At 36.8% G+C, this 24,713-nt stretch overlaps 1 protein-coding gene across 4 annotated transcripts in view; it reads right to left on the bottom strand.

Annotated features, from left to right (window-relative positions):
* LOC145664880 (spermatogenesis-associated protein 20) overlaps window positions 1-24,713 on the bottom strand; it is a 336,902-nt gene that overhangs the window by 255,119 nt on the left and 57,070 nt on the right. For all 4 annotated transcript variants that reach the window (XM_081731928.1, XM_081731930.1, XM_081731931.1 and 1 more), the window contains exons 5-6: window positions 17,524-17,856; window positions 8,482-8,661 (exon numbers count right to left, since the gene is read on the bottom strand). In XM_081731928.1, the coding sequence (XP_081588054.1) occupies window positions 8,482-8,661; window positions 17,524-17,856 (513 nt within the window). The remainder of the gene's footprint in view (window positions 1-8,481; window positions 8,662-17,523; window positions 17,857-24,713) is intronic.

Raw genomic sequence — 24,713 nt, 5'->3', positions numbered from 1 at the left:
AGAATTCGAGTATTTGGGAGTATGGATTGACGATAAACTGAACTATGCTAAATGTCGAAAACGTAAATGACAAAGGAAAGAAAGTAGCACATAAAATACAATTGCAAGAAACGACTATAAGATACCCAAAAAGATCCTACAAACGTACAACAATGCTGTAATAATGCCAACAGTAAAATACTGTGCCAGCATGTGGGCTCACGGAATATTTGCAAATAAAAAATTAAGGGAACAAATCAACAGAGTTCAGAGAGGAGTTTTAATTAGAACAATAGGAATAATCAAAACACTACCGATAGAATCCTTACAGGTGTTTGCACTAGAAGAACCAATCCGCTACCAAATACTAAGAGAGGCTATAAAACGATGGAAAACAAATAATGAAACTATAAAAATAATAGAGACTCAAGGTACAAATCCGAACAACGAAGATGAACTAAATATGTTAATAGAAAGAAAATGGCAGGACGAATGGTACATCACAACAAAAGGAGAAAAACTCAAAGAATACATACCAACTATCAAAGTAAGGAAAGAAATTGGTGAAATAAAGAAGGAAATTATGGAAGCGCTGTCGGGACATGGATCCTTGAAACCACATTTGAAAAGATTAAATATTGAAAATGACGAAATGTGTTCATGTGGAGAAGTCCAAACAGCTGAACACCTAATTTGGAATTGTGAAAATTACGTAACTAGTGAAGAAATAAGAAATCTCAGAGATGAACTTAGTGATGAAGATTGGACTAGCTTACGGCAGGATATAATAGAACAAAATTCGATAACTTTCAAAAAATAACAGAACATGTAGTGAGAAACCTATGGAATGAACGAACCCAACGAAGAAGGTAATTGAACAAATAGCACTTTGAAAAGACACAAATAAAAAAAAAAATCTAAAAGAAACAATTTCAAAGTTCTGGCAAACACTCAGAACTATAGTACAAACTTACGTTTCTTTTTATTTATTTATTTATTTATGTCGTTTTTATTTCTATAACATCTTTTAACATTGTGTGTGTGTGTCAGTGTTGTGAGTGTTAGTGTAATAAACACGTATGAGAAACAGTGTGATAAACGAATACACAATCATGGAAGAAAGAAGAAACTACAAGACAGTTAACACCAAATGAAATGTTGTTTTTCACACTGTGTTTTGTTTATTTTATTTTTTTATTTTTTACTTTTCTGGGTGGTGAATGGGCTGCTTCCCAATCATTTATATTATGTACTAATCAATTATTTTCTTTCTTCTTTCAGGTTATTTTCAGGCATGTAAAAAGGGTATAAATAAAGGAAAATAAAACAAACAAAAAAAAATTAAAAAATAAAAGGGCATGGTTTTAAATATTAGGTGCCATGCTGAAAAGAAATGTGCCTCACCTCAATCTGCTGAGGTTTGACAGCCGAAAAGACAGGGAAAGAGAATAAACATCAAAGTATAAGAGAGAGAATAAATGCAAGAGGCAGTTGCGTCTGCCATAAATAAGTCCGAAAGTAATCGGCCAAGGCAGGGGGGAAGTGGAGGCTTTAAAAAAAAAAAAAAAAAAAAGTGCATACCGTTATGTAGGAAAGCACAGACTTACCACTACAATCGATATCTGTCCCACTATGCATTGTGAGGTTAATTTAATAATAACTAAATCATAGTAGTTGTGCAACATTCATACATTTTATAATACGGATGTAGGATAGTATCCTAACGTGAGCGTTGAAAATCAACGCAAAAGGCTTTTACATTATTTATTAACATTTTTAAAGGCTTTAACATTTTTAACAATTAAGACGGACGGCATTAGATGTGCCCCTTCGAAGCCAATACACCAGCTTTTTGAGCACGCGGTTCTGGTTTTGATTTTCGGTGAAGTACCCACTTCGAATAAAAATTAAAGAAATGGTTCGTGTAGGCTTTACGTAGGAGGTTCCACTTTATATAGCCGCGATGCTGAAATTGAACCTAAAACTTCCATCAACTAATTAACAAATGAAACTATTTGACATAAAAACTTACGCTTTCAAGCCACGAGCGGCTTATCGACAGAATGTAGGTTGGTTGGATAACTCTGGATTGGAATTTTGCGACCGAAACTATATGAGACGTGGACCCAGAACTTAATGTGGAACAACCAGGAACCAAACCCAGGTCTCTTGCGCCAAAAGGTGCGTACATTAATCACATAGCCTGAAAAGATTTCTTTCCAAAAATACTAAAAACATGGTACTACCATGAGCAAAATAAATGACGCGTCTCTTTATTTTGAAGTTTTTTGAAAATATCTCCGTTTTCTTTATATGTTCGAAATCTCGGAAGGTTTCCCCAGCAGGACAGGTTAATAACAAACCCGTTTTTAATATTTGTGTTAGATATTAGCTTAAAATAAAGAAATTAGAAGCAAAAAACATTAAATCGACAGAAATCTCGAGAATTACCAACTCTGCTAAAGTGGGAAATTTTCAAGAACGCGAGGGAATTCTGCAGTTCAACACGAAGCAGCGACATCTATGTCAGTGAGAGAAGCGTGGATTAGATCTACAAACGAAAATTTTAACGAAATATTTCTAGTATGTCTTATTATATGCATTATCAGCGAACTCCAAATATATGAATCTATGCTAAGTATTAACGTATAGATAGTGCAAATAGTGGAAATTACCTATGGAAAAAGACGAATTGTTAGCCCAATCGTAATGAAAAATCGTCTTTACTGTAGAACAGATTCAGCTTACGTAAGAAAGCAAATAGCTCAGTTAGATAAAGCAACGAGTTTGTATACCGAAGGTAGACGGTTCGAATCCCGTGAAGGACTGTTGTCATTTTTATCACTAAGGTTATTTTATTTATTTTTTATTTGGGAAAGAATCAAATTGTAACGTATGTGTAAAACTCATGACGATACCAAAAAAAAAAAAAAAAAGAGAGAGAAAATATCGTCGCATTTGCATTAGTGTCTCTAATTTTTGTTTGCAAACAGATTCGTAATTATTTCCCCTGTGCTCACTGATGCATAACGAATGTTTCCCAGTAAATGTTAATTCTAATTTGGAGAATTTTATAGTTTCACAATTCCTCACTACATAGTCTTCTATCTACGTGTTTGGATATTTTGATAACAGATTTCCCTATTAAATGTTTAATTTTCTCTATAAATATTTGTCTTAAATTGAAATTGTTTTGAATTTACTACATAAGCAAAGTTGCCCGAAGGAGGAGAGCTCAAGTAACAGATATTCTACGTAAAAGCAACCTATTGTAGAATGATGATGCTTCTTACCTTCAGCACATAATCTTAACGTTAGAGAGTCAGAGAGAGAAAAATCCTGTTTTTCCTCCCCTATGACCACTCATCTTAAAGCTCTACCTTTAATGATTCGTGTCACATACTTTCGGCTCTCCAAAGACATTCATATTTATTATTATTATTATTATTATTATTATTATTATTATTATTATTATTATTATTATTATTACTGTGACTTTTTGGCGCCCTTCCCCTAGTAGTAGCCTATATTTTACATTTTATCATAGTGTTTTTAATAGTTTAAACCAGGAGCGTCATTTCAGATTTTGCTTTGGGGGGGGGGGGGGGGGCAAGACCTCTTGATATAAGTAAAATTTCGCGTTTTTCACTGATTTACTACTATTCTAATGATAAACTCTATATACATCTCAAACTCAGGGGGGGCAAATGCCCCTCCCTGCCCTCCCTAAATGACGCCCCTGTTTTAAACCCATTTTCAAAAAGAAATCCTTACCTAGGAAAACTTCACAAAGAATATGGCCCGCTATAAACAATACCAACTCCACCCCCCCCCCCTGGTCTAGTGGCTAGCACGCCTGCCTTCTGTGGTACCGGGTCCAATTCCCGGTGGATTACTGTTGAACGATAAAAGTGGTTCGGATTCCACTATAATTAGTATCCACATCTCCCTTGCCCATTAAGGCATAACCGTGGAACGCTAAACTCAAGCAAACAAACAAACAATACTTAATTCCCGGCACTCTTTATTCTACATGCCATCTCTCAATTTTTCGATACAGCCCCCTTAGTACTATGAAACTCTCTTCTTCCATAGTGAAATGGAAAAAGATCATATAATTGCCACTACTTTACAAGAATATAAACCAAAAACGTCAGTAGAAAGCACATTATAAAATTTACTTTTTGAGGCTCGTTTTGGTGCCCCTCTTTCTCTGGCGCCCCGGGCAGTCGCCCGGCCCTTAGTCCGCCCTTGAAAGTACGGACGCATAACTAAGGACTGCGGAGGAGAGGTTAACCTTCATGTTATGCCACTGGTTTGACGTGTTTGAAATGTTCAGTAAGTGATCGGTTAGTGAAATAATTTCGACAGTTACTGATGTTTAAAGTTTAGCTAAGACAAAGCTACCTAATCAAATACATTTGATATCGGGATGTCACAATTTGATTTTTCCTCACATAAAAAAGATAAAAACAATAGTAATAAAAACCCTTACTCGTACTGGGCTCCTAACTAACTAACAACCTAATTCTTACAGACTAGTTGCTCTGACCAACTGAGTTTCGATTTCTTACGCGAAAGAAGTCTGTTATATTAAGAGGCATGCTTTTCATTATCAAAACTGTTCGAAGTAATACGAACATGGCTTAAGAACAGAGACGGAACTGCGTGGTTGCTCAAATAAGTACTAAAGAAAGCATTTTAAACTAAGATATTTAAGATTTAAACTAGGAAACTAAGATATCCTTACATTATGTAAGGATGGCATATTCAGGATGATTATTATTATTATTATTATTATTATTATTATTATTATTATTATTATTATTATTATTATTATTATTATTATTATTATTATTATTTGAATGTTTTTGGAGCACCGAAATTTTGTGAGACGAACAACGATATGTAGAGGTTTAAGATGGGTGGTCATAGAGGAGGAAAAACAGGATTTTTCTCTGTCTGACTCTCTAACGTAAAGATTATGTGCTGAAGGTAAGAAGCATCATCATTCTACAATAGGTTGCTTTTACGTAGAATATCAATTACTTGAGTTCTCCTCCTTGGGTCTACTTACCTTATGTAGTAAATTCAAAACAATTTCAATTCAATACAAATACATTGTAAAACTTTTCCGTAATTAAACATCTAGGGAAAATTAAACATTTAATAGGGACATCTGTTATCAAAATATCCAAACACGTAGATAGAAGACTATCTAGTGAGAAATATTGTGAAACTTTATAAAATTCTCCAAATTAGAATTAACATTTACTGGGAAACATTCGTTATGCGCCAGCGAGCATATGGTGAGCAGTGAGCACAGGGGAAATAATTACGAAACTGTTTGCAAACAAAATTAGGGACGCTAGTGCAAGTGCGACAACGGCATTTTTTCTTTTTTTGGTATCGTCATGAGTTTTACACATACGTTACAATTTGATTCTTTCCCACATAAAAAAATAAATAAAATAACCGTAGTGTAGTGATAAAAAATGACAACGGCATTTCCAGGGGATCGAACCCGCTACCTTCAGCATACAGACTCGTTGCTTTAACTAACTGAGCTATTTGTTTTTTTACGTGAACTGAGCCTGTTCCGGTAAAGACGATATTTCATTACGATCGTCCTACCAATTCGTCCTTTTCCATAGATAATTTCCACTATTTGCTCTATCTTTATGTTAATACTTAGCATATATTCATATATTTGGAGTTTGCAGATAATGCATATAATAAGACATACTAGAAATATTCGTTAAAAGTTTAGTTTGTAGATTTAATCCACATTTCTCTCAATGACATAGATGGCGCTGCTTCGTGTTGAAATGCAGAATTCCCTCGTGTTCTTGAAAATTTCCCACTTTAGCAGAGTTGGTAATTCTCGAGATTTCTGTCGATTTAATGTTTTTTGCTTCTAATTTCTTTATTTTAAGCTAATATCTAACACAAATATTAAAAACGGGTTTGTTATTAACCTGTCCTGCTGGGGAAACCTTCCGAAATTTCGAACATATAAAGAAAACGGAGATATTTTCAAAAAACTTCAAAATAAAGAGACGCGTCATTTATTTTGCTCATGGTAGTACATTATTTTATGTCTAGATCCAGTAGTCAGATCAGAGAGTTTGGTCGCCATTTTCCAATAGAATATGGTCAAATGATTATCGCTAAACAAAAATATTTTATCGCCCATGGAAACCTGGCGGCCGTAAATTTCCCGCCATATTAAAGGCGAAAAAAATACGTGTAGACATGTGTCACTGTCTGTTACTTTCTAAGAAAGTGGTGAAACACATTATTTAATTGTTTTCATTTTATGTCTTTTATGCATATGTGTTAAATGTCTCTAAGGGAGTAAGCCAAATCACCAAAAACGATTCTGGAAATATTGCAACAGTGATATATTCTGATGAGGCTATCGTGCTATGCTGACCACCATGACCCCTATAGGAAACTAGGATTATGCTGCTAGCCACCATGTCCCTCTATAGGAAACTAGGATTATGCTGCTAGCCACCATGCCCCCTATAGGAAACTAGGATTATGCTGCTAGCCACCATTACCCCTATAGGAAACTAGGATTATGCTGCTAGCCACCATGACCCCTATAGGAAACTAGGATTATGCTGCTAGCCACCATGTCCCCTATAGGAAACTATGATTATGCTGCTAGCCACCATGACCCCTATAGGAAACTAGGATTATGCTGCTAGCCACCATGTCCCCTATAGGAAACTATGATTATGCTGCTAGCCACCATGACCCCTATAGGAAACTAGGATTATGCTGCTAGCCACCATGTCCCCTATAGGAAACTAGGATTATGCTGCTAGCCACCATGTCCCTCTATAGGAAACTAGGATTATGCTGCTAGCCACCATGCCCCCTATAGGAAACTAGGATTATGCTGCTAGCCACCATGACCCCTATAGGAAACTAGGATTATGCTGCTAGCCATCATGTCCCCTATAGGAAACTAGGATTATGCTGCTAGCCACCATGTCCCCTATAGGAAACTACGATTATGCTGCTAGCCACCATGTCCCCTATAGGAAACTAGGATTATGCTGCTAGCCACAATGCCCCCTATAGGAAACTAGGATTATGCTGCTAGCCACCATGTCCCCTATAGGAAACTAGGATTATGCTGCTAGCCACAATGCCCCCTATAGGAAACTAGGATTATGCTGCTAGCCACTATGTCCCCTATGGAAACTAGGATTATGCTGCTAGCCACCATGCCCCCTATAGGAAACTAGGATTATGCTGCTTACCACCATGCCCCCTATAGGAAACTAGGATTATGCTGCTATCTGTTGCCATAAGCCAAGATTACAAATATGAGAAATTAAACTTTCAAATGTGTTCTTTCGTTTCATCATTAGTATAAACATATTGCATTAATAGTTTTCGACATATTTTACTTTAACACTCGTTGAAATCATTTATAATCACTCTACATAATAAAGTGTTGAAATGAAATAATAACACTATAATGTGAATTAGCGGACGGCAGGACAAATCTCCACAGGCAATGACAGCCAGGAACGATTGGCGATTAGTAGTAAAGAACTCGCTATAACCCGCGATAAATCCCAACCGACTTGGAACGTTAATTTCTCATGGTAACAGAACGCAAGATGTTAACCGAAACGTCTGCAATTGCATCCGAGTAGATGGGCTCTGTGCATGGAAAACTTTAATGTGTGTCCATGTGACAGCACAATATTGACGGGTCCATAAACACTGTGCTTCCATTGGAAGCATACAGTGTGTGGTTATCGGATAAGTTGCGCTTCAGTCTTAAATTAGACAATCGACTCATGTTAACCTGAAAGGAACGTAAAACTCCACCTCGTATGAGTGAAATACTCCAATACGATATGAATAGCAAATGGTTGACATACCGCTTACAATCATCTGAAATTTTAGCTTGACAGCATAGCAGTATATCTACGAGAATCTCAAACCTTATATTGTTTCTTTAACCGCAGCAATTAATGATTCGTTTATTTTCATGGACAATAATGCTTACGCTCACAAAGCCCGTGTGGGGAAATATGCTTCAAGAAAAGGGGATCAATAGAATACCATCGCCAGATCGAAAAGGGAATCTGACGAAACTGCTACGATTCATGGCTTCAGCACCCTATACTTCCATTATTTCTTTAGAAATTTTAGTTAAGTTTTTCGTTTTACTCACAAAAATCTCATTACACCTCGCTTCTCCTCCTTTGTAGACGTTAATAAAACACGCTTTCTTTTCCTGCTTAATGATTCCTTCCACCAACGCGACAAATGATCCAACTACATCAACTTCTATAATGATCTTTAAACTAGCTGCAGGCTAACTTGCAATATGCCACTTACAGCCAGCAAAAAGGAGGGGGGGGGGGAAGTATGCGTTACTTTTCGATTATTCCTTGTACAAAAATTATTCTATTAATTTTGAAAATACACAAAGCATGGGCATACAAAATAAACAATTTATATACTTACTTCGTGACTTAAATCCCTGGAAACATACGTCAGGATATCCCTGATTACTTCAGCAAACAATTCGTCTTTCGTTGCTAAATATGCTGACGTGTATACCACGGCTAATTGCGCTTGGTCGTACAGCATCTTCTCAAAATGAGGTACATGCCAGCGATCATCGGTTGAATATCGAGCAAAACCCTGAAGAAAGAAAAAAAAATCTCCAGTTATACGTACATATATCTTTTGTTAACTTGCTAAGAAGAAGCTAGAAAGAGAACCAGTTGAGAATGCTTCAAGAGCATTGGCAGAACGAACTCAACAAGAATTAATTTATCTTATTAATTTCTATAGGCTTTATACCAATTGTTCTATGTACTTTATTATTATATTCATTAAACAATTCTTGTAATACACTTATCCATTTATAATTTCCTTGCATACTATATTTTTTCACATGTTTTGTTTAAGAGTTCTGTTAAAACGTTCTACGATATATTGTTTTACGAAGACAACAAGAATTACAAATGAATTTAGCAAATATGCAAAATATTGCAAAGTATTAATAATAATTACAAATACGTATTATGTTGTATTGATATTTTTTCACGATATGCATATTGTATTCCGTTAAAAAAACAAAGAAAGGTCCTGATATTCTACAATCAATAACATTTTTTTTTTATTAAGTTGTTTGTGTTTAACATACAAACAGATTTAAGTGGTGAATTTCATAATCAACATGTAAAACGGGCTGTTTAAAGAATATGATATTAAACATTATAGTACTCAAAATGGAGGGAGCAAAATTGAAAAATTCGCAAAATATTGTCTCTCTATTACTTACGGTTCCCGATATATGGCTCCTTAAGCCTCCCGAAATCCGAACGTTTTTGGCCAATATCTGGGAAACGATGGCCAATTGGCCAGCGGCCACCGGTTACTATTTGGTACCAAACTGTTCATCATCCTTTTAAGTATTGATCAATACCAATATCATCTCTCTATCACTTACGGTTCCCAAGATATGGCTGCTTAAATCTCCCGAAATCCGAACTTTTTGGGGCCAATATCTCAAGAACGGTAATGAGTGAAGCGAAAAATTCCATCACTTCTTTGAGACAGTTTTTGATGTTCTATCGAATAGAGGGCTCAAAATTGAAAAGAGAGAGAACGAACTTTTAAAAAATGAAATGGAATATTTGAGTTTCACGATTATGCCGGTTAGGCTAAAGGAGACGATGATGATGAGAAATGAATGAAATGGTGGAATGAAGAAAGTGGGAGGAAACGGGAGAACCCAGGGAAAACCCACGAGCACGGTGTTTGTCCACCACAAAGTCCACATGGCGCGAGCTCGGATCGAACCAGGGACCCCAAGCACCGGAGGTGAACGCTCTACCACTGAGCCACCGCGCCTCCCCAACGAACTTCTAAGTTCGTTGTTATAACTCGAACTGGAAGTAGCTAAAGGTAAAATAATAATAATAATAATAATAATAATAATAATAATAATAATAATAATAATAATAATAATAATAATAAGCCATCTAAAAAAAGTAATGGATCTTTAGCGCACAAGATGGCATTAATATCTCAAATCTTAGTGTATATGAGTCACAGCCGATGAGACCTAACAGCTGATAGTTGAAGCTAGTAGTTGGGAAAAAGTAGTGGAGTTGTTGAAATCAGAAGTAAGATACTGAGCAGTTAAGATGAATGAACTTTCAGCGAAACCAGCGCTACATTTTACAATTTTATTTCGAAAAAGGCGAAAATGATGCGCAAGCCAGTAAGGAAAATTTGTGTTATTTATGGGTAGGATACGTTATCAAAAACAACACCCGAAAGATGGTTCAGTTGCTTTCGTCCTTGAGATCTCGATGTTCAAGATGCTCCTCACACTGGGTGACCAATCACAGCAAAAGAGGATGGTATTTTGGTAAAAGTCGAGTAAGACTGGTATGTAAGCAGCTAATGGTCTAAACAACCATCACCAAACAGTGTTAAACACATTTGAAGAAAGTTGGCTACAAAAAAACTCGACGTTTAAGTGCTACATTATTTGATCCAAAAACATTTACTTAATTAAATTTTAATCTGTAAATTTCTACTGAAACGTAAGAACTCAAGCCATTTCTGAAGCGGTTGATCAAGAGTAACCAAAGTGGATAACTTACTACAACAATATGCGAAAAGGATCGTAGTAGAAGCGAGCCGTAGTAAAGCCCTCAATGACACCCAAGAAGATTATGCTGAGAGTTTGGTGGATCAAAATCAAATCAACTCTTTGAGTTTTACGTCCCACGGTTATGCCGGGTAGGCAAAAGGAGAGGGTGATGATGAGTAAATTATGAAATGGTGGAATGAAGAAAGTGGGAGGAAACGAGAGAACCCCGAGGAAACCCACACACACGGTATTTGTCCACCACAAGGTTCACTTGGCGGGGGCTGGGATCGAACCCGGGACCCCAAGCACCAGAGGTGAACGCTCTACCGCTGAGCCACCGCGGCCCCCTGTGAGTTTGGTGGAATTGGAAGCACATCATGCATCATAAGTTGCTGTTGCTGCTGGGTACAACGAAAACCTCGAACCTATACTGTTGACAACTAGCGCGGTCCTACTTGTAATTCGAAAGAAATTACAGGAACTGCTCAAAAAAAAAAAAAAAGTGTCGTATACCACGCTGACACCGATGGACCGCATACATCTTTAACGACCAGACGAAATTGAAAGAACTTAGCTGGGTGAGGTTTTAATGCATCCACCGTATAGCCCGGGCTTGACACTGTCAAACTATTATTTGTTTTATTCTCTGAAAAACTCCCTGAATGGTGTTAAGTTAGTTTCAAACGAGGTCTGTAAAAACCACTTTTTATTTATTTATTTATTTATTTATAACCAGAAAATACAGAATTTCTATAACGACAGGATTATGGTATTACTTGAAAAATGGAAGGTCATCGAACAAAATGGTGTATACCAGATGTGCCGGTTAATAATTCTTAATTTCTTCGTTGGATGGCGCTGCAAGCAAAGGTTAGTTCACAGTCTCAATTGTTATGTCAGTATGTTGCTAGGACAGTGAATGTCAAAACGCCGTTGATGTACAGCCGTGTTCGAGTTAGATTGATGTGTTTGTGTGGTTAACATGTCTAGTTTCAAACCAAATAAAGAGCACATACGACACGTACTGCTTTTCTTGCTCAACCAAAAGTAAAACGCGTGTGTGGAAACATACAGTGACAATGTCCTAATGCAAGAAGCATGTGTACATTGGTTTAGTTGATTCAAAAGTAATTTCGACTTGAAAGACAAAAATCACCTGGGCTAGCCGAAAACATTCCAAGATGCCGAACTGCAAACACTGTTGGACGAAGACGGTCTGCAAACTCAACAACAAATGGGGGGCCGCGGTGCTCAGTGGTAGAGCGTTCACCTCTGATGCTTGGGGTCGCGGGTTCGATCCCAGTCCCCGCCAGTGAACTTTGTGGTGGACAAACACCGTGTGTGTGGGTTTCCTCGGAGTTCTCCCGTCTCCTTTAGCCTAACCGGCATAACCGTGGGACGTAAAACTCAAATATTTCATTTCATTTTTCAACAACAAATGGCAGAAAAGTTAAATGGCTGCCAGCACAACAGACAAATGGAAAAGCGAAAAGTGGTGTGTGAAGTGTTGCTTTCTCGGACAAAAGAAAATCTTTCGTACATCAGATAGTGACTGGAAATGAAAATAGATCTACTTCGAGAACCCAAAACGCAAAAAGTCATGGGTTGACCCGGGACAACCAGTCACATTGACCACGACACCGAATAGCATCGGAAGGAAGTCAATGTTATGCATTTGGTGAGATCAGAAGGGTGCAGTGTACCATGTGCTCCTGAAACCAGATGAAACAGTGAATACCACTCGCTACTATCAGCAAATGATCAATTTGAAACATGTATTGATCGAAAAGCACACAGATTGGGCTACAAGACACGGAAAAATCTTATACACATAGCAAAACAACGCCTCATCACACACAGCCAAAAGCGTCAGACACACCATTTCTGCACTTGGTTGGGAACTCTTGTCCCACTCGCCGTATTCACAAGACTTGGCCCCTTGACACTACTACTTGTTTTCATCTATATCTCACCACTTTCCCAGCAGCACTTTGACAATTATGAAGGTGTCGAAAAACGGCTTGTTGACTGGATTACGTCAGAACATGAACGATTTTTCTGGAAGAGCATCCTCAATTTGACAGACAGATGAGCAAAATGTATAGCTAGCGATGGCGCATACTTTGAATAAAGTACTTGTTACCTTTCTCCCAAAGTACAATCGTTTTCTTTAAGGAAAATTAAAAAATATTAATTGGCACACTGGCATGTCGTTTCATAATGTTATTTTCAAATCAAAGGCTCAATACTTTTTAGACAACCTAATAAATACAAATAAAGAATAAAATAATAATAATAATAAAATTGATAGGAAAATTCTTCTTGAAAATTCAACTGTAAAGCAATTTGTAAAAAGAAAGGAAAGAAAAAAAGTTGACCACCAATTTCTCATGAGTGCTTCCAAAACGTCTTGAGCCGTGGCAAAAATGTGAACTAAAACTCACACCCTCGACACACCCACGCGTTGAGCCAATAAGGATTCAGCTGCTGCTAATCGAGAGAGCCTTGCAGCCGTCTACGCCAACGAGAGTGGAATTCTTTCAGCCGATAACAGCGCTTGGAATGGGAGACTAGGTTTCAAGTTAATGTGGTATATCTATAATCAAAGCATCCATATAACAATTCGGCACATATACTTCAACGACTAATTGTCGTCATTGTCAATGTGCATTCCTTAAGACATCACGCTGTTTATAATACTACATATTCTAATCAGTTTTCTCCATCATTGTACAGGGTGGTCCGAAAGTGGGCGTCCCTCCCCCCCTTTAGTTTCAACAGTATAGTGTTACTTATGGTAGAATGTCTGTACACAGTTACCTTGAAGTCTCAAGAGTCATAAACATTGGTCGACCATCCATGTCGTAATACAGCTGAATTCTGCGCCAAGTTCTCGCAGATGTTTTGCGGAGATACTCCAGAGTCACGAGGGTGAAGGCATGTTTTACAGCTGCTCGTAATTCCTGGGTTGTGTCATATCGAGTGGTTCTTACTTGTTGCTTTATGAAACCCCAGAGAGCATTGTCTGGTGTCGTCAGATCGGGACTTCTTTCGTGAAGCCAAACCGCAACAACTAATCTTTGTTCAATGCTATATGGACTTTGATCACACATTGTTGATTACTCTAACTTCACTGCAAATAACTGTTACCAAGCAGAAAACAGCAGAAAACAAATGAAAATGGATAGCAATGTTGCCAGACAATGCCAAACAATGTTACCAAACAAATGTAGGTAAAACCTAAAACCGTCAGAAAACACCAATTAGGGGTACGCCCAGTTCCGGACAACGCTGTAGAAATAGTGTTAATGGATCTTCAATTACTGCCTTCAAACTTCCCTGATCAGTAAAAGATGCCTGTAAATTATATATCTGTACCATGCTACCTTGTACAAATGTGCTGGGCATAGCTATATACTAAGTTACAGGCTTCCATTCTACTTATAGATTTCTGTAGTTTCTGAATATTACTTGTACTTCCGAGCTTTCGACCTCCCTTGGAATCTTGGTCACGGAAGAAGCAAGAAGAAAAGTAGAAGCATCAGGATGTCAAATTCAACGATCACATCAAATGGTGGTGATGCAAGTTTCAATATAGCGGAGTCGATTTGTGAGCTTTTTTGTTCTCTACTGAAAGGTTGCCAGCTCCTGTTGATATTTTTGTTGTTGTGTCAATGCTGTGCGAATTTCGTAATTACTGTTTCCCATTCATCACTTAACTATCAAACCCTTGTCTAGATTTAATTTTGGTTTTCTTAAATAAATACTATTTCTAAATCTTCTACCTTGTGTTCAGTTTCTTTTAGATGTTTCGATAGACTTGACACTGAGCTTTCCGCTTTTGAATCTCTAATATGCTCCTTGACACGGACCTTGAGATATCTTGGTATGCTTAGGAATGTCATAGAGGATCTACTTTCCATCACCAGTGAGCAAGCGATCAAAAATGGGTGTGTTCAGGTGTCGAGTGAGCAAGGACTACTACCATTCAATTTTGAATCTCTAATATGCTCCTTGACACGGACCTTGAGATATCTTGGTATGCTTGAGAGTGTCATAGAGGATCTACTTTCCGTCACCAGTGAGCAAGCGATCAATAATGGGTCGCAAAGGAAAAAAATTACCATAAATGCTTTCCATAAACAAAAAACTCACAGAAAACAACACAGCGAGGAGACGTATTGTGGAATATTATAACAATTTAGTTTACGATTTCTCCATGATGCTGAGCAATTTTCACCACCACTAGATACGATTGTAAAACAGCTAAATAAAGAGCAAAGTTGCTGATGTAGGGGGAATACTATTTGATACTAATCGCAACAACTTTTCCTTGCAGTATTTATATGCATTTCTCACCATAAATCTACATATACAGAGTGTCTCAAAAGTCCCCTGACATAGGGAACTCTGTTATTATCAGAACTACAACAAGTAAGAGACGTAAGATATAAAGTGAAGGATTTTTTTAAATCGGACGAGCCGTTTGGACTGTATACTCTTTATGCACCTAATGTTAAATGAAAATGAAACGTTGCCATTTACCTGGATCAACAACGTAAGTGAATGAAGTTACTGTCCTAACGCGTTGATGGCCACCCCCATTTCAAACATGTCTCCATTCATCATACTCTTATAAAATTTGCCCACCTCCCGTCCCGTCTTTCCCTCCCTCACCTCCAGGTAAATAGTAACGTTGCATTTTCACTTAAAATTGGGCGCATAAAAAGTGTACATCCCAAACGGCTTGTCCGATTTTTAAAAAAATCCTTCACTTTAGATTGAAAACATTATATTTGGAGACGGTTTTCCCTCTTACATTTTATTGGAACTCTACTAATAACAGAGTTACCCTTTGTTAGGGGATTTTTGAGATACAGCCTAAGCTAAAAGGACACACAACTGCTGTTGTCCGCCGTAATACCTACAGCAAATCATATCTTGCAACACAATTAAATGCTACAGAGCGCAGTTGGTTTGTATTTTAAGCTATATTATTTTGCTCTTTAAAAAAACGTACATAATTACTTAATATATAACCATACTCTGAACCAAGGGCGGATCCAGGACGGACTTCTGGGGGGGGCGGTGGGTTGTAATACTACCACTTAGAGCTACTTTTAAGAGTTCCAAACTCTGGGATGGGTTTTGTTTATATATAAAATAAGAAAAGTTTCCTCTTCTGGGGGGGGGGGGGGCAATCGCCCCGATCGCTCCCTCCCTGGATCCGCCCCTGCTCTGAACTAGGACTTCCACTCTTTCTACAGCAGAAACTCAGCACTTAGTTTAATAATACTATTGACCGCAACTGCTGAACAATTTTTACATTAGCATTGTGCAAGAGTCGGTTACAGTGGAAGCACTGTTACGGAGATATATTCGGTGTTTCTATTTCGAAACGGACACAATCGAAGCAGCCAAAGAACGACAGAATCGGAAGGGCGCAAGAGAAAGGAGAATTGTGAACTCTGGCAAAGGATTATTTGAAGGGGCCCTCAGTGAGAAAACTACGGGAAAAACACGTCTGTTTTCAGTTTTATTTCTTTTTGACAACGTTGCCATCACTTTTAGGCCCCGAAAAAAATATATGTTGTACCTAAGGGTATAACAATTTTTTTAACCAAAAATTCAGCGACGTGTCCCCCCCCCCAATTTTTTTTCTACAATTTTTTGAAATTTTCAACACACAAAAAAATAAAGAAAATACGCGTTGATGGTTTCGAAAAAAACTGCACATTTACATCTAGATAGTATCTACAATCTGTGAAACTTTCAAAATTTTTCGACCGCCCCCATCAAAATTTAAAAATATTCCATTTACAGCATTATGATACGATAATTTGGTAAGGGAAGGGGGTAGGGGTCAAAAATTTTTTTGAGGTAGTTTTAGGTCAAGGGTTACCTTTTGGGTCAATTTTGCGACCCAATTTGGATCAAGGGCCGATTTCACTATCTTACTAGGAAAGACCCTTTGGTCAGTTTATTCATATGATCCGTCACACTGTTTCAAAATGGGGGTCGTTTGAAAATTTTACAATTTCATAACTCCCTTAATTTTGGTCATATGATAAAAAAAAATAAAGTGATTTCTAATTTTGATTTTTAAAAAAACGTAGACAGTTGTTAAGAAAGTTATTGAGTATTTTAATTTTCGAAAAACCGCCACTTTGAGTTACCTCATATTGTTGTGAATTTGATACGTTGTTGTGTATGTGTTCAGTGTCACCAAAAACTTAAAAATACTTGTTTAAATCTAAAATTTAGGAAACAAATAAAATCCCACACCAAAAATCAACCTTTATTGTAGCCAGCCAGCTTGCTGCAAGGAAGACTATTCGCTCACACACATACATGTACAATTCTGCAAAGAACAACAAAGGATCTTAAACGAAAGCAATCCCTTTGATTGTAGTGATGCTGACCTATTGTATTTGTTGTTCTTACCAGTATGTGTAAAAATAAAAATATGCCTATCAGAACAAAATTCTAAATAATATTTAGAATATTTTCCGGTATTAGATTCTAGTTATATCTCTTCCGCTATCTTCGTGAACCGCAGGTTGAGAAACCCTGGTGTAGACTAACGGCTACCGCTAATGTCACCGTTACCTTTGAAACGTTAACGCATTGACTCCATTAACGAAGCCACCAGAGATAATAATACAAGCCATCTACTGCAAAAAGCAAATCTCAAAAATTCGCTATCGTTCAAGAGAGACTGTGTGGAGTATTAATTATAAATAAATAAATAGAAGTTTTGAGGTTCAGATTATTATTGAGAGCCGGATTAAAGAGGGTGTAATGTATATTTAATTTTGCTTTAGACTGAGTACAGTTGACACACATTTAAGAAACGATTAGAATAAAAGAGAACAATTCAATGAGAGACAAACCTGAGCTACATGATCATGAATTCCTCCTTTGGCCATCATCTTCAGTGTATACGTGCAAATATCCAATGCCTTTTTACCCCTCTCAGTATTCGGTTCTTTCCCATAGATATGAAACAGAAAGTTGAAATTGACTGGTTGAGGAAACTTCGGAGCTTGACCAAAGCCACCAAATTTCGGTTCGAAACTACCAGATAATTGCTGGAAACATTTTTCCCAACATTCTGGGCCAGGAACAGTGGGACCAGCTTCTTGTTCGTCAAGTACTACTGTTTTCTTCAGAACCTCCAGGATCTGGTTCCCTGAATCGAAGAATTTCTGACTGTTTTTCTGCCACTATAAAGAGAGAAAAGACAAAATAATTATACATGTTTCACAGTCTTTTTGTTGTAAAAATGACACTTTTGACTGACACACATAATACAGTATATATAACTGGAACAAAGAACCCCGAAATTGGCATAGAAAACAAATACTTATCAGAAGATAATAGTACTAAGATTATCATATAAAGTAGCCGCGGCTACTTATGTAGTGTTATTTGTATCACTACCACATGAAAGAAAAGAAACAAATGTGTTTTAGTTTATACATTGTAGTTCGTAATGAGTTGCAAAATACAAATTAGGGCATATTTTTCCTCATACTTTGAAAAATTGGGTTTAATAAGACGAGACCAACCTCATGAACAAGTTACATGAAAATTGACTTTCCGAGATGCCTAGAAATACTTTCTACAAAAGTGCAGGAGCATAAAGGGAAGATGAGAGGAGCTCGCAAAGACATGGTGATTTTCAGCCGGATTCAAGGTTATCTCACGCCTTCAGTATTTCTTACATTCCGTAGCATATGTGTGCTCTATGACTGCTCGTTTCCGAAATTTAAAGGAATGATCTCTAATCCTAGTTATTTTGTACTAGATCTAATAAAACCAAACCAAACCCCTTGACGTAACAGCCTATTTGTGAGCCTAAGCCTGCTCCAGCGCCATCCGCTGGCAACGAGTGGAACTACGTGCAGCCTAGCAGTGACCAGATGGTCAACGCGCTGCGACGTCCTGTTCCTAACAGGCGAATCAGGAGCTTTGTAGACCTAGTAGGCGTCACGTCTTGTTTTGTACGTAACTCCCCAGTTAGCCTCACGACGCTGGGTGGACATCGAAAAATTGGGAAGCAGCGGCCGGGAATCGAACCCGGGACTACCCGAACATGAGTCTAACGCTCTAACCATTAAGTTACGGTGTTCCCTACAAGATCTAATACTTGAAAAAAATATTTCGTTCTCTTCTAGGTTTCGGGATTTTTTATTTTTTTTAATTTCGCAAAATGAGTTAACAAAAAATTGGTTACTTATCTATCTATTAAAATGATACAATAACAATTAAAAGCGACTGAGCTCCAACCTATAACTTTGGCTTTCAAATCTTTCATTTACGGTTGTGTGAGATTTCACATTTAACAGAGACAAACATAACATTTTGAGTATGTGTACTTTAAATAAATTAGTTAAATACATCATTTTCATAAAGTTTAGGTTTTAAAATTATTGTTCAAAGCCTTTGTATTTTAATAAGCCTTCTCTAAAAACAATGCACATGAATTGTGCTGGCATCTTCCGAGTTCTTTTAAACTATATGCTGTGGACGTTTATATGTGTGTGGTCAATCCTTTCGACAATGAGATCTCGGAAACTACAGGCTCTAGAAAGATGACGTTTTCACTGATCGATTGCAAATTTCATGTAGATTTTCCAGTTCTAATTGAATATTTAAAAAACATGACCACTATTTCTTTATTACATTTTTACGGGTACATTGGAAGTGTTGAAATTAAAAAAAAAAAAAAAACTCAAGCATCACATCCTACGCGTTATACATTCCAACACCACATTGTTGTATATAGGGGTTGTATATGTCTCAGGAGTTTTTTTCATGACAAAATAATAATGGAAAAGGAAGGAATGAGAACTGGCAGGATCTTAAAAACCTTAGGGGGTGGTAATCGGAACTGTCCGAACAATCATATTCTCTTACTAGTAACATTGTAACTTAACTTACGTTCAACGACGTTGCCATAGCTTTGGTCCCCATTACACTGTGATTAATGGCTTACACATTGGGTTCTTTCTTGCTATATAGAGAAGGGGGAAATAAACAAACACTGACCAATTTGCCTGCATATATAGATCATTCCTTCTCAATGGAAAAAGAAATATTCTGTTGAAAGCAGGTTGAAAGTGTCAAATAACAGCAACATCAAGCACTCGGAGTTTCCAGACTACTTTTTTCTTCGCCAAAACATTTGAGACATTCCATTCCATATTCATATGACGGAGAAGATCAGCTTTTGCTCACCCCCTATTTTTGCCGAGAGCTGCCGTCTAGTTCAAATTTTGTTCCTCTCCAAAGGAAGAAGGAAGATTTTTCCGCTCAAAGTGTCAAATAACAAAACAACACAAACCATTCGGAGTTTCCACGCTACTTTTTTTTTTTCTTTTTCGCCAAAACCTTTCTCAAGTGACAGAGAGGAATACGCACTCACCCCTCTGGTCGAAAATTGTCAGCTAGCTTGAATTTCTTGGCAACACCGGATTTCGGAGAAAATATCGGTTTCACTTCATGTTGTAGGAGGAGAAGGTTAATAGGTCAATTTTCCATACCTCCCCACAAGGTTTTTAAGATGTTTCTTCGACCGTAACCATTTCTCCAGTCTAAGATGAACCTTTATTTTTGGAGTGTTTTGCCCAATGAACACCATATATAACTGACATTATAATTAATTGTGTATGTAATGTATTTGATTATTACAAACTGCATATTAGAAGAAACAAAACACTGGTTATACATGAATTAGAAACTCCAACCGGAAGTAGGCTCAAATCTTGCAAACGGTGCGAGATATTGAGCAAAAATAATCGAAAAAAGTCTCCCCTTAATGATACCCCTTGGCTTTTTTTAATCAATACGTCTTTCACTTGTGTCTGTAAAGGTACACATACAGATGTTGTGAGGACTGAGAAGGAGATTTATGCTCATATGCGAATGATGCGCTGTGTAGAGAGCGCAGGTTCAGCTAATACAGTATATACTTATATATTGGTTATCAATAAATCCTCCCGTGGGGAAATTCAACACTCTCCACACGTTTTGGAACAACAAGCTAGCTCCGGCTACAGTGGTAAGATAACAAGAATACTGTAAAAACGGATGAGGGAAAAAAGGTGTAGAAAAAAGAATACATACCACGAAATGAACAAATATAACGTAAAGGATGCTAAAATACCACGAGCAGAGCACAGTGCGAAATAATGAGCTGAGTTGAAGGAAGCGTGATGTCTGTGTTACCTCACCATTGCCAGATCCAAAATATACAGGGTGGCCCAAAAGTAGGTATATATCCCTGCATTGGTCAAGTATAACATTCTAGTTTACGGGTTTACTTGCTTCGGCTGTTCCGAGCTTAAGCTATAAGTTAAAACACATTAAGAACAAATAATAATGAAACACACTACCTGATGGATAACAATAAGAAATGATATAAAATGCAATGAGCTGATCAGTACGGTACAGTATATCTACTTTTGGGCCACTCTGTACATCAAAGGTAGGTAACCAGATTCTATGAATGTTGCCAAAATCCAGATTTAAAGCCGATTTATATTTATGAATAAAGAATGATTCTTTAATCTCCCGTTGTTTCTTTGTTTTTTGCTGAACCTATCACACTAACCTGCTTTATATTATGTGTATGTTGTTTTAAATGAAGCGCCAATCCCAACATACCCTCTTCTTGTGACTTTTTTGATTATCTAATATGTTTTTTAATTCGGGTGATAATATTGCGTTTCGTTTGACCTATATATGAGGAGTCACATTCGCATTAAGCACGATAAATATCTGACTTATTTAGTAGATCAACAAAATAACTTGTAAATCTGGTGAGATGCTTTTCAAAACTTTTCGAGGGGATACTAGAACCAGATATGATTTGTTTTGCAAGAATACGTTGAATTTTTGTTGAATCCGTAGGCATGATATTTTAGCATCCTTTACGTTATAATTATTTATTCATTCTGTGGTATGTATTCCTTTTTCTATACCTTTTTTTCTCTCATCCGTTTCTATCTTCGTTAGCTTACCACTGAAGACAGAACTAGCTTGTTGTTCCGAAACGTGTGGAGAGTGTTGAATTTTTCCAAGGAAGGATATATTGGTAAATAATCAATTTTTTTGTTAATTTGAATCTTCCTCTCATGCGCCTACATAGTAATTCGTAAAATGAGGTTTAAACAAATGCTGCAGATATGACACGAAATTTCTTTGCAACATACGTTTAACAATAGACGTGTAATTATATTTATGTTTTAACAATCCTTTTCTAGAATGTAGGTATGCAAGCAGCGTCGCAATCGACGAGGTTGCTGCTAAGAGTTATAAATATAAATTTTAAAATCCGTCTTAGGCTTTAGACATGCAAATTACGTATAAAATTTATACATTTTCGAATGGGTTAAAAGAGCTCCGTGGCTAAGCGGTTAGTGTACGCGCCTTTGGCGTGGGAGACCCGGCTTCGATTCCCGGCGGGAGCTCATGTGGTACGGATTCCACGTTAATCAGTGGGTCCCGTCTGATATAGCCTCGCTACTGAAAGGGACGTTAAACTCAAAATCAATTCAACTCAACTCGAATGTTTTAAAATGATTTCGTATTTAAGCCTTGAGGTTCCTTTGGCTAAACTGCTTCATGTGGATAATGGAAATAGAAATATATGTATAAAACGTGACAGATACCGAGCAAACTCTGTGGATACTTGACACAACAATCAGTAAATGTATTATGCCTATACATTGAAGTTCTTTTTCTACTTCCCACTTTCACGGTTTACCCTCTTTAGTTGCACTATCTCATACGCTTCACACTGAGATCGTTTCAGCACAATTATGAAAAGAAGACATTAGCTGTATTAAAGTTGAGAAGATATTCGTAACTTTTAAAAGAGCATTCAAAGGGTGAGAGAGGAAATCAGTTTAATCAATAAGATTTACTTTTGATTACTATAGGAGCTATTTTCATGGTTTATTAAAAATTTATCTGTCATTTAGTGTAAATTTGAGATTGTCTCAATCAAAACATTTTAAATTTACTACAAAAAGATCATTAACTTAGCTTTTTTTTTAACACATTCTGATCACGAGGAAAGATTTGTGATGAAAAGTGACTAGTAAATTCTGGTAACAGAACTTGGTCTGATACTTTTGTGGAAAGCCATTACATTCTTTCAAAATACTTCATATAAAGTACTACTTATACATTATAAACTGGCACTTTACAGTTCTAAAATTCACTAATATTTATGTGCGACAAATGTCTATGGAAATAGCAGAAAGTGCTTAAGTCCGAAAAAGAGATCATAAAGTTTTCTGGAATTTTGTTTACACTTTAATTATAATTGTTTTCCAATGAGTCACGTTTCTTTAGCTTTTCTAGGATAATCTCACCAAGGAAGATCTTTCAAGGATGTACACTCATGTCCAAAATGATTGTCCAATATCTATAACTGTCTTCTTGTAAGAATATAATTTGAAAATGATTTGGAGGGTACTTTTAAAACTGATGCTACGTATATAATCGGGAAATGTATATTTGTAGTGAATTTCATAGGAAACAATTATAAATACGAAAATTAGAATGAATAAAACAAAATGTTGCTAAATTCACAAGAAAGTTTTATTTTACTTTTATTGTTCTTATTTACTGCTCTTTTGACATGAAATTTGCAACATACATATGTTTGCCAATTATACACATACTAACATTATCAGAAATACCAGACGAATTCGTTATCAAATTATATTCCTACAACAAAATATTTATAGACATGCGACAATAATTTTGGACATGAGTGTACCTAGGCGACCCTAAAGCAGAACGCTTTTCAACTTTCTGCGACGATTTATGAAAAATTTTAAAAACTTTCTGCAAGCATTTTAGTAATGGCGTAATAAAATTATAATATAAAATTTTCAAGCGCATAAAAGCAAAGAAAGTTTTGAATTCTATTTTTTCTAAACTTTTTTTCTTATAGGCTTTTTATTTATGGACAAATATACAGGGAGCTTATAGGGCTGTATAACTGAATAAGTAACCAATCAAGCAATCTTCACATATATTTACTCAAAAAGAATTACGGGGACTTTCTTTCTTTCTTATTTTTAAGTTTTTACATGTCAAAACATGCCGATGAATCATTTAAGTCTCCATGAATCCTTTTTACAACTTTGAATATCATCTCATTAGACATTAATTTGTCTCCAGAAATAGACTTGAAATGGCTGTGGTACTGACTATCTTATTTCTGGCATAAAGCCATTATCAAAAAATTTCCTGTTTCCCTTATAACCAGCAGGGAATTAATTTATCTGGATGTAAGCTGACGTATCAGTTGTGTCAATTTCCTTAAACGAAAAATCACTGGCTGCAGCACGGTTAGTCATAATATTACTAATTAGAGAGCCCCAACTTTCACAAATCGTTCTAAAGTAGCCATTTTCCAAGTATTACAATTACGTTTAACCACGAGTGCAGCGTTACCAAGCAATGCGCAATGGCTCAGCAAGCATCCCGCCATCAGACAGATATGTGATAGGGTCTCGACTCGGCTGTATGTACAGCGTGGTTCGGAAGTGGGCGTACCCCTAATCGGTGTTTTCTGACGGTTTTAGGTTTTACCCACATTTGTTTGATAACATTGCTTGACATTGTCTGGCAACATTGCTTTCCATGTTTATTTGTTTTCTGCTGTTTTCTGCTTGGTAACGGTTATTTGCAGTGAAGTTGGAGTAATCAACAATGTGTGATCAGAGTCCATATAGAATTGAACAAAGATTAGTTGTTGCGGTTTGGTTTCACAAAAGGCGTTACACAGGTGACACCATGGAAAGTGTCAAAGCGAAATTTACAGACCGCTTTGTTATTAATCCACCAAGAAAAGCAACAATGTTGGGGTGGGAAAAACGTGCATTTGTTATGGGCAGTATGAAAGACCCCCGAGGCGCAGAATTCAGCTGTGTTACGACATGGACGGTCATCATACCGATGTTTATGACTCTTTAAGACTTTAAGGTAACTGTGTAGACACATTCTATTATAACTAACACTATACTGTTGAAGCTAAAGGGGGGGGGGGAGGAAGTAC

The sequence above is a fragment of the Thermobia domestica genome, chromosome 11, assembly GCF_964235325.1.
Source record: "Thermobia domestica chromosome 11, izTheDome1.hap1.1, whole genome shotgun sequence".
In the NCBI taxonomy this organism is placed as follows: domain Eukaryota; kingdom Metazoa; phylum Arthropoda; class Insecta; order Zygentoma; family Lepismatidae; genus Thermobia; species Thermobia domestica.
Note: the sequence above shows the minus strand (reverse complement) of the source record. Positions and strands in the feature narration are given on the sequence as shown.